The sequence below is a fragment of the Marmota monax genome, unplaced genomic scaffold (assembly GCF_021218885.2).
Source record: "Marmota monax isolate L192 unplaced genomic scaffold, Marmota_monax_Labrador192_F-V1.1 WCK01_AAM20220418_F8-fsc00125, whole genome shotgun sequence".
NCBI classification, from domain to species: domain Eukaryota; kingdom Metazoa; phylum Chordata; class Mammalia; order Rodentia; family Sciuridae; genus Marmota; species Marmota monax.
Window position 1 is genome coordinate 13,820,269 of NW_026695235.1, and position 14,981 is coordinate 13,835,249.

Here is a 14,981-nt window from a genome sequence, read left to right on the forward strand (position 1 = left end):
GTAACCTTATGGGACATGACAAGCATAGAGATGGTGACCAGCTCAGGGCACTGTACTCCATGAGCCTCATGGGGTAGGCACCCTTTTGTGCAGACAGAAGCTCTGCCACCCTAAGTGAGTAGCCCCCCGAGTAGGAAATAACCCACAGGGTCTCTATAGCTGGGGCTAAGAGGACCAGACCAGGCTAGATTACAGCAGCTTTGTGATGAGATTCTCCCAGAGAAAATGCCTAGATGGAAAATAAGGCCCGCCCCAAAAGAGGGTCTTCTCAGCTCCTTGTCTATGAGAACAGGATGAGACAGAATCAGCCCTGCAGATGACAAGTTCCAGATGTAGAAAACTCATTCTCCAGTCTCAGCTGGGACCCAACCCTGCAAAGATGTGCTATCCCAGAGCCTCCTCACTGCTCATGCTGGTTGGTAGGGGTGGCGGGGCGGGGGACGGTCTTCAGAAGGACCCCTGTTTTCCAGTCCCAGAAGCTGCTGGCAATTAGCTCTTTTTTAAAAATATATTTTTTAGTTGTTGATGGGCCTTTATTTTGTTCTTTTATTTACATGCAGTGCTGAGAACTGAGCGCAGTACCTCACACATGCCAGGCGAGCACTCACACTGAGCTACAACCCCAGCCTGGCAACTAGCTCATTTTTTCCCATCCCCCTGGTCCCTCAGCCACTACTCAGATGTCATTAGATGACACTAAGCCCATCTGTCCTTCAATGTGATCAGCAGAAAAGACCAACCCACCTTTTATTCAGGCCTCCAGCTGCAGGCCTCACCATGGGCTTGCCAAGAGGGGAGTGCTGAAAGGGTGCATCCTCTGTTCCCTGGCTGGCTTCACTGTCACCAGGTTTCTTCTCCTTCAGGGAAAAGTGTTTCTTATTGGGACCTGAGGACACAGAAGTCAGAACAGAGTTTATGCCATCACAGGTCTCCTGACACTGGACTTAGATTCTTTTTTGAGAAAGCAATATTTTTATAATTGTCACAAGAGGTTAGGAAATATCCCAAAAAAACAACTATGAGACATGAGGATCCACTCAGAGCCAGCCTCCCCACCAGTGGTGGGGAAAGGACTGACATTCACAGGTCAAACAACTTGCACAGAGCATCTGACCATGAAAAGAATAACTGAAAACTCACTTATTTTCTTCTTGTGCCAAAAGATAGCCACATCCTTATGTAAACTTTTCCCCTTCTTCCTTGCCAGGGCTGCAGATGCCTGAAAAATCGTCCAGTAATAGAATTATGAGGACAGCAGGAGACCAGAGAACATTAGGCTTAAGACTTCAGTACAGAATGATGAGATCACTCAGAGATGAAAAGGAGCCAACAGTGCCTCCTCCTACCACATGTTCTGCCTGCATTTCTGTCTCCAGCTGTGGCTGCCATAGCCCTCATGTCCCTTACCTATCACACAGGCATGTATGTGAACTTCTCCTATTTGAAATAACACATGAACTTGGCCTCAGCATTTGGTATGATGAATCTCACCAGCTGGTTTCATACACAGAAACAAAAAGATTGCCAAGTCACACTCAAGCACAAAAGGAATATCAACTACAAGATGATGAACTCAGCGAGGCGCTGAGTTCGATCCTCAGCACCACATAACAATAAATAAAATAAAGATACTGTGTCCAACTACAACTAAAAAAATATTTGAAATGTGATACCATTTATCACAAAATACACACACACCTGTAATCCCAGTGATTTGGGAGGCTGAGGCAGGATCGAGAGTTCAAAGCCAGTCAGCAATTTAGCAAGGCCCTAAGCAACTTTGCAAGACCCTGTCTCTAAATAAAATATAAAAAGGGCTAGGGATGTAGCTCAGCAGTAAAGTGCTCCTGGGTTCAATCCCTGATACCAAAAAAAAAAAAAAAACCAAAACACACACACAAAACTAACTACACATTGTATACGTATACAATGTCTAGAAAAATATGCACCACATTAGGTAAGAGGTCAGTCTTGAGTAACAGCAGACATGGGAGGCATGCGGGGGTGCATGGGGAATCAGCTTCATCCATATCAATAAAATTATTAAAATGGCAATGTATTTTTATTTCCATTATGTAATAAAAACATCATGTAATAAAAACCTTAATGTTTATTACACAGGCAAAACATAATTTGTTTTAAAATATTTTTTAGGTTTAGATGGACACAATTCTTACCAGTACCTCCTCACACATGCCAGGCAAGCACTTTACCATTGAGCCACAACCCCAGCCCAGAACTTTTTAAAATAAGGATTACCAAGTGATCCAGCAAGTCTACTCCCAAGGTGTACACCCCAAAAAAATGGAATCAAGGACTCAAACCTATACTTACATAACAATACTCAGAGCAGTATTATCCACAATAGCCAAAAGGTGGAAGCAAGCCAAAACGTTCATCAACAGAGTATTTTATTAACAAAGGTGGTCCATCCTATTCACCCATAAAAGGAGTCAAATTCTGATACATGCTACAATGAATGCTAACTGACATAAATCACACAAAAAGACAAATACTGTATGACTCCACATACATGAAATATCTAGTAGGTGAATTCTTAGTGATAGAAATTAGCCTAGAGGTTACCAGGTTACCAGGAACAGTATGGGGACTTACTGCTTAATGGTTACAGTTTCTGTTTACAATAATGAAAAAATTCTGGAAATAGTTGTCTGGTTGCACATCACTGTGAACATAATTAATAATACTGAATTATTTTAATAATAAAATAAATAGCAAAACCCCTAAAACTGAATATTTTCGCATGAAAATTACACAGGGGCTAGGGCTGTAGCTCAGTGGCAGAGCACTGGCCTAGCACATGTGAAGCACTGGATTCAATCCTCAGCACCACATAAAAAAATAAGTAAATAAAATAAAGGCATGCTGACTATCTACAACTACAAAAAAATTTTTTTTTTTTTAAATTACACTCTTAGGAATTTAAACAAAGGACAAAAACTAAGGAAGCAAATAAACAGGATAAAATGCCATGCACCATAGAATCCCACTTTATATATATACAAACAAGTAAATAAAATTAAAAGTTATGAAAACATGCTTTTAAATTCTTATAAAGTCAGGCATGGGGCATACACTTTTAATCCCAGCAACCTGGGAGGCTAAAGCAGGAGGATCACAAGTTTGAGGCCAGTTTCAGCAAATTCTCAAGATTCTCAGCAACTTAGCAAGACCCTGTCTCAAAATGAACATTAAAGGGGCTGGGATTGTGGCTCAGCGGTAGAGCACTGGCCTAGCACGAGCGAGGCGCTGAGTTCGATCCTCAGCACCACATAACAATAAATAAAATAAAGATATTGTGTCCAACTACAACTAAAAAAAATATTTTAAAAAAGAAAATTTTAAAAAAGGGCTAAGGGGCTGGGGATGTGGCTCAAGCGGTAGCGCGTTCGCCTGGCATGCATGCGGCCCGGGTTCGATCCTCAGCACCACATACAAACAAAGATGTTGTGTCTGCCGAAAACTAAAAAATAAATATTAAAATTCTCTCTCTCTCTCTCTTAAAAAAAAAAAAAATTAAAATTAAAAAAAAAATTAAAAAAGGGCTAAGGATGTAGCTGAGTGGTTAAGCATCTCTGGGTTTGGTCCCCAGTACTCCCCCGACCAAAACAAAAGAGAGGAGGGAGAAATAGACACTGGTTATTGATTTGGGGAAATACTAAAGATTAGAAGGGCCCAATGTTGCATACCTGTAGTCCCAACTATTTGGGAAACTGAGGTAAAAGTATCTCTCTCTTGAACTCAGGAGTTCAAGGCCGGTGTGGCCACAGCAAAACCCTACCTCTTAAAATAAACAAATATAGAGCTAGGCACATACACTTGTAATCCAGGCAGCTCAGGAGGCTGTGGTAGGAGAATCACAAGTTTAAAGCCAGCCTCAGCAACTTAGTGAGACCCTAAACAATTTAGCAAAACCCTGTCTCAAAAAATAAAAAGGATTGGGGAATGGCTCAGTGGTTAAGCATCCCTGGGTTCAATCCCAGGTACCAAAACAATTAACTAATTAAAAATAAATATATAGGGGCTGGGGTTATAGCTCAATGGTGCCTACCATGTGTGACGCACTGAATCTGGTCCTCCGCACCACATAAAAGTAAATAAACAAAATAAAGGTGTTGTGTCCATCTACAACTAAAAAAATTGTTAAAATACATATATAAACATATATATAAAGTAAATAAAATTAAAAGCTATGAAAACATGCTTTCTTCTTTATAAATTCTTATAAAGTCAGGCATGGGGCATACACTTTTAATCCCAGCAACCTGGGAGGCTAAAGCAGGAGGATCACAAGTTTGAGGCCAGTCTCAGCAACTTCTCAAGATCCTCAGCAACTTAGCAAGACCCTGTCTCAAAATGAAAATAAAAAAAGGGCTAAGGATGTAGCTCAGTGGTAAAGTGCCCCCGGGTTTGATCCCCAGTACTCCCTCCCCACCAAAAAAAAAAACAAAACTTAAGAACATTATTTTTTCCATAAGAATATTTAGAAAAAATAATAAACATATAAAGCTGCATAACATGAGCAATGCATCTGCGCATGTAACCTACAACCCATGGATTACAAAAATGTTGAGAGTTGGTGCAAACCCACCAGTTGTTTCTGGAGGACAGGATTACAAGAGATTTCACATTTTCTTTGTATTATTAGAATATTTATGGTGTTCATGTACTATGATCAATTAAAGAAAAACAAAACCAGAAAACTCAAGTTTGAAAAAGTGCTGTGTGGTTACAGAGCCACTCCCAAGCCTTTCAGAGGGCTAGACTGTTGAAACACTCAGAGCTTTCCTAGAGCACTGGCACCTCAAGCCTTTCAAGATTCCAGGTTATGAAATAAACAATCCAAGGCTCTCCAGGACAAGAGAGAGATAAAATTTGAGTGCTTTCTCTATGTTCTAGAAAGCAAAAAACTGAAGAATGTGTCACTTTTAAGCAGTTCAAAAGCAACAAAAGTCAAATCTGCAGTAGTGAATGGCAAGTCAGAAGTACTCACATGATCAAAAAAATGCACTACTGCAAGCTTCTTGCTGCGCCTGGTAAAGATGCGCTGTACTTTAGCAATTTTGCTAAAGTGGTTCTCCAGAATAGTTCTGTCATTGAGATAGTCAGGGATGTTCTTGCACTGGATTGCTGTGACTTCAGTGGGAGACAAGCCCCCAAGACTGTCTGTGCTCTCGCTTCTTTTACTCTGACGCATAGTTCCCCTTAGAGAATCTAGGGGTTAGGACAATGGAAACATAAACCATCAAATGCAACATCTTCAAACAAGAAAAAGTTCATGGATGTAAGGCCTGCTCCAAGGATCCCTTAAGTTCTACTTACAGAGAACTAACAGAAAAAACAAGCTAATACCCAGGAAACTCACGGAGAGCCTGCCAGCAAGATTTACTCTGCATTATACATTTTAAGAACTCACCTTCTTTTTTATCTCTACCTTCAGTTTCTTCCTCTTTATTCACACCTGGAAGCCGGGAGGGTGCCAGGACAGACTGACTCCCTCCTGGGATAGCCATGTGGTCACTTTCCCCGGACTCCACAAAGCCAACTTCCTTTCTAGATTCTTTGTTGCCCAGACGACATACTTCTTTATTGCTTTTGAAGACATCCTGTATTGTCCGACCAAACAAAGTGCCTCCTCGAGGTCGATTCAGGCGCACAGGCCGTTTATCTGGAGGATGGTCACCCCTTGACAAAGGGTCTGAGTCTTCTGCCTCGTGGCCATGCCTCCTAGGGGAACGATCCTGGTCCTCTTTCCTTTTCAGTCCTTTCATGAGGCTGGGAAGTGGCTCCACCTGGGAAACAGCTTCTTCACACCCTGGTCGGATACCCGTTTTGTTTACAGGGAATGGTTCCCCCAAAGACCCAGAAGATGATATGGGGAAGCTACTGAAGCTACTATTAGAACTTCCAAAAATTGATTTAGGTTCTCTCTTCTCCTCCTCTACATTTTGGTTTGACAAAGCAGGGGTAAAAGCAGATGATGAATTACTACTACTAACTGGTTTTGAAAAGGTAAAATTTGAATTGGTAGCTGAACTACTTGTCACCTGAGGAAAGGAAAAAGAAGCCAAGCCTCCAGGTCCACTACTAATTGGGTGGGAAAATGTGAAAAACCCAGAAGTAATTTGGCTCTGGGTTCTCTCTGGTTCGGACTCAGTCCCCAGTATTGGTCTGAACACTGCATTTTCCAGAGGTTTAAAGCTGAATTCGGTTTTCCCAAAACCACAGCTTGCTATTTCTCCAGATTCTGATCCAAAAGTAGAAGTACTTGGGAAAACCCCAAGGCTAGTGGGTGATTTGAAACTAAATCCTGCATTTCCAGACACAGATGAACTTGAAGGCCCAGAGACAGCTACAAAGGGAGTGTGTTCAAGTCCAGAAAAGAGTCCAGAACTTGAGGTTTGGGTGAGTCCAAACGTTTGCACTGAAGAGGAAGGTGCCACAAAGCCAGGTACCTGTGAGAATCCTGTGTTCTTCCCAGATAGTGTATTGCTTTGCCCAAAAAGAGAAGGCTGACCAAACCGAAATGGGGGTTTGGCCTGAAATGTTCCCACTGAACTACTAGAAGATGCTGCAAAAGTACTAGGCTGCTGCCCACCAAAAGGGTTGGTTGGGTTCATCTTTGATTCAATTATTAGAAGACAATAAATACTAAGTGTACAAAATTATTCCGCTTCCTCAAACAGTCTGTTGCACCAAGATAAGCTGAAAGACATAAATTCAGATCATCACAGCACCTCCTGCAAGAAGACTGGGTCTTGAGTCACCCGTCACACTCTAAGGATAATTAATGAAAAGGCAGGCAATGCAGAGGACTAAACAATCTTATTTTCTACTGAGAGCCCATAGATTCTTTTTGTTGGTGAGCAGGGGCACAGGGTGGTACAAATAAAGTACTATGTTACCTAAGTTTAAATCCTGATCCTTTAAGATTAAAATAAAAATCTATCTTACTGAGCTGATAAATTGGTGAAAAGTCATTTGGCAAAAAGAATGAAGGTCGTTACTTACACCTTTCTACTTTAAAGGGGAACTCGCCAGAGTCTTCCAACCTCCGAGGCCAGAGAGTCACAAAGTAACACTGTGAAAACGTTACTGTTTCAGCGTTTCCTCCCATTCAATTTTCCTCAGAGTAACTGGAGCACGGAAAACTTTTCCCAGGCCTAGAAGTACGTTTCCTTCTGCGCTGGCAGCCGCCCGGGCGCCGAGCGGCCTGCGACGGAGGCGCCGGCGGGGACCCCAGCAGGCCGCCCTGCAGGCTCGGCTGGCCGCGCGCCGTAGAGACGCCGGGCGCCCAAGGGAGCTGGCAGGGCCGGCGCTCACAGCCCGCCGCTGGACGCCCAGGCCAGCGCCGCCGCCCCGCTCTGCGCCCCGCTCGGCTCTCGGTCCTCCTCCGCTCGCCGCTCTGGGTCCCGGCGTACCCCAGCGCACGCACCGGCCTCGGCCGTGAGAGCGGCGCTCAGCTGGGGGCAGAGGGCAGAAAACGAAAACGGACCAACTTCCGGTCCGCTTAGCGCGGGTCCGTCCAGGCCGCCGCATTCAGGTTCCGCTCTGCGGGCTTCCGGCGGGTTTCCGGCGAGCGGCCCGCCCACTGCGCGAGCCCGCTGGTCCCTGCTCCTGTGCGCAGCCCCGGGCTGCCGCTCCCGGCTCCGGTCAGGACGCCGGACCCCACTTCCGGCGCGGAGCAGTGCGTTGCCGGGCGTCGGTCCGCCGCGCCGGGCGCCCCGGGAGCACCGGCGCTCACCGCCCCTTCCCCGCCCGCCGGGTCCACGCCCGCTTCTCCCCGCGCCGCCCTGTCCCTCGGTTTCGTACTTCCCAGGGCGAATGTAAATTCCCTCCAGATTGTTAAGCCGTTCCGCCAGGGAGGATGGTCTGAGGTGCGAGCTGTCGGTTCCCGGACTGAGGGTCGTCTTTGAACCCGCGACCACAGGTTCCACCGGAACGGCTTTAGCGGTCAGGCTTTTCCTGCCATGACCTTGGTGATCAGAAATCTGCAGCGAGTGATCCCCTTTAGGAGGGTGCCGCTTCGCAGGAAGATGGAGGTTGTGAGGAATATTTTGGGAGTACAGAAATTTGACCTGGGAATCATCTGTGTTGACAACAAGAACATTCAGCACATTAATAGGATCTACAGAAAGAAAGACGTCCCAACCGATGTGCTTTCTTTTCCATTTCATGAGGTAAGAAAATATGTTCCTCCTCTTGTCTAACCTTACAGAATCCATTGCCTGTGTTAGTTGCATCACAGACAAGGTTTTTTAAAAATATCTTCATTTTTATTTATTTATTCGTTTTTTTTGTTGTTGTTGTTGTTGTTTTTTTAATGTGGTGCTGGGATGGAACCCAGGGCCTCATGTAGGCAAGACAAGCACTCTACCACTGAGCTACAGCCCCAGCCCCAGACAAGGTTCTTAATTTTTTTTTTTTTTTTTTTTTTTTGGTACTGGGGATTGAACTCAGGGGCACTCGACCCCTGAGCCACATCCCAGCTGAGGCTGGTCCTGTCTCAGCCTCCCGGGCAGCTGGGATTACAGGCCTGCACCACTGCACCCAGCAAGGTTATTAATTTTAATTTTGAAAAATTTCAAAAATACACAAAAGTGAAGACAACAGTCTTACTGGCCCCCATTGAGCCCAGGTGACTAGACTCCACCATCTCACCTGTAGTGCAATCAGCAAATTAAAGAAGTAAAGTGCTTCTGCAGTTTTTTTAGTGTAACTAAATATGTTTGGATCCAAAAAATGGAAAATTACACTGAACCACTCACAGTGATACACACCTGTGATCCTCCAACACAGGAGGCTAAGGCAGGAGGTTCACAAATTCCAGGCCAACCTCCACAACACAAGGAGACCCTGTCTCAAAAGAAAACAATTAGAAAAGGTTGGGGATATAATTCAGTGATAGAGTGACCCTGGTTTCAGTCCCTAGTGCCATACATAAAGAGTGAAAATAAAAGAAACTAGGACTTATATTTTCAACAGATACAATGTAGTAGCTACAGGTAACTATATTATGTGAATACAAGGCTTCAATCATTGTTACTAACAGTATAAATTGGAGTAACGCTTTTGAAAAACAATTTGTCAACATATAGTGCTTCCAGAGCCTTTGAAACATACATATAGGGGACTGGGGTTGTGGCTAAGAGGTAGAGCATTTGCCTAGCATGTGTGAAGCACTCGGTTCAATCCTCAGCACCACATAAAAATAAATAAACAAATATATATATATATATATATATATATATATGTGTGTGTGTGTGTATATATATGTATATATATATATATGTGGTGTCCACCTACAACTAAAAAATGTTTTTAAAAAAACATACCGGGGCTGGGGCTGCAGCTCAGGGTAGCACACTTGCCTGGCGTGTGTGAGGGGCTGGGTTTGGTTCGATTCTCAGCACCACATATAAATACATAAATAAAATAAAGGTCTATCAACAACTAAAAAAAATATTTTAAAAAATACCTATATACTCTAATCCACTAATGTCACACCTGAGGAAACGAATTCAAAGAAGGAAGAAAATACAGTATTAACTGTATAATATTAAATACTGTTTTCCTTAGTAGGGAAAAAAAATGGAAGCATCCTAAATATCCAGGCATAGATGACTGGGTTAGTGGGAACAGTCCTCAGCTGGTCTTCAGTCTTTCTGTGGGAGAATGTGAAAGACTGTTTAGGAAAAAATGGGAAGTAGAAAGAATAGAAATATAAAATTGTGTCAGTGGGCTGCTGATTTAGCTCTCAAAATTCTGTGTCTGTGTGACTCCCTGTTAGAAGAAATGAAAGAAATGGGAAGTAACTCAGTTGTCAAGGTGGAAGCACTTAAGGTCACTTGTTTAGTGGCTGTGCGGTCTTCCCCCTTGGGCCCTTGCTGGTGCTGGGCCTCAGGCATACAACTTGAGCTTCATGTGGTAGTGGAGTCCAGTATCCTACACCTCAGACTCTGAGCTGGGCTCTCCTGGTCAGATTTCTGTCCCCAAGGCAGTAACCTTACCTCTGTTCCCTCATTTTTTAGAATCTGAAAGCAGGTGAACTTCCCCAACCTGGTTGTCTGGATGACTGTAATTTGGGAGACATTTTCCTAGGAGTGGAGTATATCTTTCAGCAGTGCAAAGAAAACGAGGATTACTACGACACGCTGACTGTAAGTGGGGATGCTGACCTCATGGAGCATGGGGAGGGGTTGAGGAGACTCGTGTTCCCACTATTGTCTGTGGGCACAAATGGTTGCTGTGGGAGAGCCTACACATGGAGAGAGACGAGCAGCCAGGAGCCTTCTCAGCTTTCATCTCCAGAGACAACAGGCTGCCTTTTACTAACCCAGCCTGCAGCATCAGCTTTCTATTAAGATTCCCAAAACAGGGAGGTTGCAAGCCCCAGGACCCTCCAGATTTGTCTCCCCTCAGTTTGACACAAAACAAAGAAGAGGATTCTGAAAAGTGAGTGTGCCTGGAGTCATATTTAATGTGCTTACAGATTGAGCTGAGATGCTTCCCTTTGGCAGAACAGATACAACCTGAGCTATTTTGGGGGCATACTAGGGCCTCTGAGTGACTGAAAGCAGAACTTCCCAGGAAGCCCACTGTGAAGGGTGTAGCCTGGACCCTGAATACTCTGTCTGGATGCAGTGTGCCAGGGAGGAGGTTGCACACTGTCTTCCTGAAAGTGACATCAAGTGGCCCAATGCAGGCTTCGGTACTTTGTGGCCAGCAGCTATGCCCCTCCAAGGCAGTGGCCCTGGACCTCTCCTTCCAGTCTCCCACCCCACACCTCCAGAGCCTTCCCTGAGGGGTACCCTATTTCCCCCCAGTGAGTGCCAGTCTACTACTCCTAGGACCCCAGTTCTCATAGGCATAGGCTAGGCCAGCTCTGCTAGGGACTGAGTCCCAACAGCACCCTCCTTCAGCCCTCCCCTCCTACCTCCATGTCACCAGCCTCAAGACATCTCACTCTGACTAAACCCTCTCCCTCCATCCCCACCCCAGAGGGAGTCATGATCTTCACACCAGCTAGCCTCTGGCCTCCCCAGATCCCTAAGCCCATCCTGTGGGACCTCAGACAAGTTGCAGCCAGGTTCACATGCTGCCACCTGCTCAGAAGAGGGTTCCTAACCTGCCACAATCTTCCCTCTTCCCCTTCCCTGCTCCGGGCTTTGTCTCATGTCAGAAGCCTATCTCCTCACTCTGCCCCAGATGCCCTCTCCAGACCTACCCACATCTGACCCCCAACCCCTGCCCTGCTATCACACCAAAACTCTGCACACAGAAATCAGTAAAATTTGGGTCTTCTCCAGGCCCCTGACCTATGTTTTACTCTTGTGTGCCCCAGTCAGAGGGCTTCTCATCCGGGTTTGAGCCAGGGATGCAAGCTGTGCCCTCAGTTCAGGGTGGTCAGCCAGGCCACGCCCACCCACTCGTCTTTCTCATAACTCTCCTTCTGTCCCGTAACTCTTTATTCACTTATTCACTTACTTCCCCTTCTGTCAGTACTAGAGATTAAACCCATGGGTACTCTATTTTTTCTGAGCCAAACCACCAGCCCTTTTTATTTTTTCTCTTGAGACAGGGTTTCACTAAGTTACCCAGACTGGCCTTGAACTTGGGATTCTCCTGCTTCAGCCTCCCTAATTACTGGGATTATAAGCATGGGCCATCATGCCCAGTTTACTTATTTTTTAAAACTGAGGTCTGGCTCACTATGTTGCCCAGGCTGGTATCAAACTCATGGTTTCAAATGACATTCTGTCTCAGCCTCCCAAGCTGCAGATGATACCACAGAGCCAGGCTGCTAAACTCTAATCCTGTCCCATCATCAATGCTGCTGCTCCCAAAAGTGAATAGTTGAGTCCTGATTGCCCCTCCCCAGCCCTGTGCCTAGCTCCCAGTAGCACTCATATTTCTAGTATGAATTTGGTGGGTTGTTCCCATTCAAAATAGGAGAGAGCTGGGCATGGTGGCACATACTTGTAATCTCAGCTACTCTAGAGGCTAAGGCAGGAGGATGGCCAGTTGGAGGCAAGCAACCTAGCAAGACCTGTCTCAAAATAAATAATAAGAATGTAATTCCAACAGGTCACAGCCACCCATGGACTCTGTCACCTTCTAGGCTTCACACACAGCTCGGAGGAGGAGTGGCAGGAGGTAGGAGATGGCCGAGGCCCAGGCCTTGCTACTCCCATGCACCCATGTACCCAATGGTCTCAGGCAGCCCACTCTGCTTTTTTTTTTTTTTTTTTGGTTCTGGGGATTGAACTCAGGGGCACTTGACCACTGAGTCACATCCTCAGCCCTATTTTGTATTTTTTTACTGAGTTGCCTAGGGCCTGTCATTGCTGAGGCTGGCTTTTCAGGAGCCTCCTGTTTGAGCCTCCCGACAGAGCCACTGGGATTACAGGCACATGCCACCACACCCAGCTCTTGACTGCGCTTTATTAAAAAAATAAAAAAATCGGGCAGATGCTTCTAGCAGTATTAGAATTAAAAAAAAAAAAAAGTTTTGAAAATTAAATGCACCTCAGCACCAGTAACTGCTGCGCCTGGAAAGCTTATCATTTAGAGATCATTTAGTAGGGATTGAGGCCCTTCTGTAAAGTGAATTGACAGCTTTTTTCCTCTGAGGGCATGGTTTGGGCTCCGCATTTATGAAGCTCCGTGGTGCTCGGAGCACCAGTTGACTCAGGTTAAGTTTGTAAGCAAAGAGTCTCCTTTCAAAGACTTGAGGCAAGCACTCTACCAACTGAGCTATATCCCCAGACCATCAAAGACTTGAAAAACATTTTCCAGTTAAGATAAAAGCTGGGCTGAGGTTGTGGTTTAGTGGTAGAGAGGTTGCCTAGCACCTGTGAGGCCCTGGGTCTGATCCTCAGCACCACATAAAATAAATAATTAAAAGGCATTGTGTCCATCTACAACTAAAAAATATATGAAAAAAAAAAATAAGATAAAAAGTCCCCCTGGGCAGGGGTATAGCTCAGTGGTTGAGCCCTTGCCTAGCATCTGCTGGCTAGGTCCACCCTGGCTCCTCCCCCAGCCTCCCACACATTCCCTGCTGCCACCCCATGGCCACCACCAGACCTTGCCCTGGCCCTCTACTGCCTCTTACCACCCCTCCTGCGCCCACTTCTTCCCTCCCTTGTCCCACCCCTTTCACATTCCCTGCTCTAGGGCTGCTCTTTAGCTTTGCTGGCAAGTTCTGCAGTAAGGAGCACAGAACTCGGTGCTGCCCTTGGGCCTGTGAGGGAGCTGTGAGGCCTGGCCTGCTAGGTCTTTGCCCACCAAGGGCTGCAGGGAGGGGCTTCCCCAGAAGGTGACCCCTGGGCAGAGTCAGGGAGGTGGTGTGAGGGTCCTGGAGGCTGGCCAGCTAGCCAGGGTTTCTGTCTTCCAGATGTACCGCCAGGAGGAGCAAGTGCTGGAGGAGTTGAGGCGTCGAACAGGAGCAAGGCTCCAGCCCCTGAGCAGGGGCCTCTTCTGATGCAGCGGAGGCTCCAGGTTCCAGGACTTGTTGGAGGGGTGTACCTAGAACCAAGGAGCTCCAGACTGCCGCTGTACTGGTCGTGCTGTGCTGGGGGCCACAGAGGCGCCAGCCCATGCTGAGGCTAAATTCTAGGAGTGGAACTTGGTTTCTTGAACTACCAGAGAAGTATCTGTCCCTTTGTTTAGGACACAGCAGATTGTTTTCTTACTAAGCAGAATAGTTGTAAGCCTTTACAGTGGAGGGAGGGAATGGTAAACCCCATATGCTTCTTTAGGGTCTGCCAGTCTTCCACCCTGAAGAACTGAAGAGCTTTGGTGGAAAAGCTTTGTCTACCCCTGCAGCCTGCCTGGGAGTGGACACCACCGCCCAGAGCACCCATGCTTCCTCCTTCCTAGGGACAGCTCCTGCAGATGCACATGCTGGAGAGTGCTGGAGTCTCACCCTCAGGTTCTCTGTGCCTGAGCCTTGCTACCCCTGAGAAGAGTGACTAGGACAAGGGTGGCCTGCCAGCAATAGGTGCACCATACTTGACCTGAATGGATGCCACCGACACAGAGGCTCCTCCCTCTCATCTCCCCCAAGACCTCAGCTGCCGAGGACCACATGGCATGCAAGGGTGGAGGTGAGGAAGCTGGTGGGCTATGGCTCCCCACCACCACACCTGCCCTATGCCTGCTCTGTTCCCTCCAGGAGATGAAGCACCAACGTCCTTCTGCAGGAAATCTCCCTTGGTTGGTATTTCCTGTTTATCCTCTGAAAATTGAAATAAGCCTGGAGTTGCAGAGCTTGCAAAGGCAGGGTTTTTGAACCTGGCCCCTCCCAGGTTCCTACTCTGCCAAATGGCTCAATAGGCTAGGTAGGACTATGGATCTCATGGCGGTAACATGTAGCCTCTTGAAGGCTTTGAACCATGAAACCTGGTGATACTATGATCCTAATCCTTGTGTCTCCCATTAAATGATCCAGAAGCACGGAGTGCCTTTCTGTGAGAAAGTTCAGTGGTCCATTTTCAGAATATAGTATTTAGCCTTAATGGGGATGTAAGATCCAATTGTGGCCATTTCAACTAAAGCCCTTCACTTTTCCCACTCAATTTTAAAGCTACCTAATCATGAAGATTGTAACCCCGAGCTGCTCCTATCAGAGCCAAGGCAGTGCTGCATTAGAGATAAAAGCAGGCCGACTGCCCACCCAGGGGTGCTTGCTGTCAGATTCTCTTTGGTAGCACACCTTTCTGCAGAAGTAAACTTTGCCTTGCCAAGTGACTTCTGAGCATGCATTTGATTCCTGTGGCATCCAGTGTTTCTAACGTTTTTCCCCTCAACTCTACCTTTCTTAGCCTGGATTGTCCCCTGGCTCTCTGGATGTGGAATTGGCCTGCGCTGGTTCTGCAGTCACTGCTGACTGTGCCTGACCTACTTATAGTTAAGATTGCTCTCAGTTTAATGTATAATGACACAAATCAATAGAA

At 46.2% G+C, this 14,981-nt stretch overlaps 2 protein-coding genes across 5 annotated transcripts in view; one reads left to right on the forward strand and one right to left on the reverse strand.

Moving 5' to 3' along the window:
• The window catches only part of Mcm3ap (minichromosome maintenance complex component 3 associated protein), a 44,670-nt gene extending 37,044 nt beyond the window's left edge, over positions 1-7,626 (reverse strand). Inside the window, exons 1-5 of one of the 3 annotated variants that reach the window (XM_046439177.2) lie at positions 7,033-7,322; positions 5,438-6,726; positions 5,015-5,235; positions 1,141-1,219; positions 745-886 (exon numbers count right to left, since the gene is read on the reverse strand). In XM_046439177.2, coding sequence (XP_046295133.1) covers positions 745-886; positions 1,141-1,219; positions 5,015-5,235; positions 5,438-6,641 — 1,646 coding nt within the window. In that variant the 5' untranslated portion in view covers positions 6,642-6,726; positions 7,033-7,322. Of the gene's footprint in view, positions 1-744; positions 887-1,140; positions 1,220-5,014; positions 5,236-5,437; positions 6,727-7,032 lie in introns of all 3 variants that reach the window. The other 2 variants (XM_058577317.1, XM_046439178.2) reach the window with 2 other exon arrangements.
• A 7-nt stretch (positions 7,627-7,633) lies between these two features.
• Positions 7,634-14,775, forward strand: Ybey (ybeY metalloendoribonuclease). Of its 2 annotated transcripts, XM_046439179.2 has the most exons (4): positions 7,636-8,201; positions 10,053-10,181; positions 12,109-12,177; positions 13,421-14,775. In XM_046439179.2, exons 1-4 carry the CDS (start codon positions 7,992-7,994, stop codon positions 13,505-13,507), a joined length of 495 nt encoding a protein of 164 aa, XP_046295135.1. In that variant the 5' UTR covers positions 7,636-7,991; the 3' UTR covers positions 13,508-14,775. The 2 variants fall into 2 exon arrangements, with proteins under 2 accessions (XP_046295137.1, XP_046295135.1); XM_046439181.2 differs by lacking the exon at positions 12,109-12,177 and having other exon boundaries at positions 7,634-8,201.
• The last annotated feature ends 206 nt before the right edge of the window (positions 14,776-14,981 follow it).

Bases quoted from the DNA above. Each gene is read 5' to 3' on its own strand.
- Ybey (XM_046439179.2), top strand. From the start codon at position 7,992: ATGACCTTGGTGATCAGAAATCTGCAGCGAGTGATCCCCTTTAGGAGG. The intron at 10,182-12,108 runs GTAAGTGGGGAT...TAATTCCAACAG, and splicing joins ATTACTACGACACGCTGACT to GTCACAGCCACCCATGGACT. The intron at 12,178-13,420 runs GTAGGAGATGGC...TCTGTCTTCCAG, and splicing joins CGGAGGAGGAGTGGCAGGAG to ATGTACCGCCAGGAGGAGCA.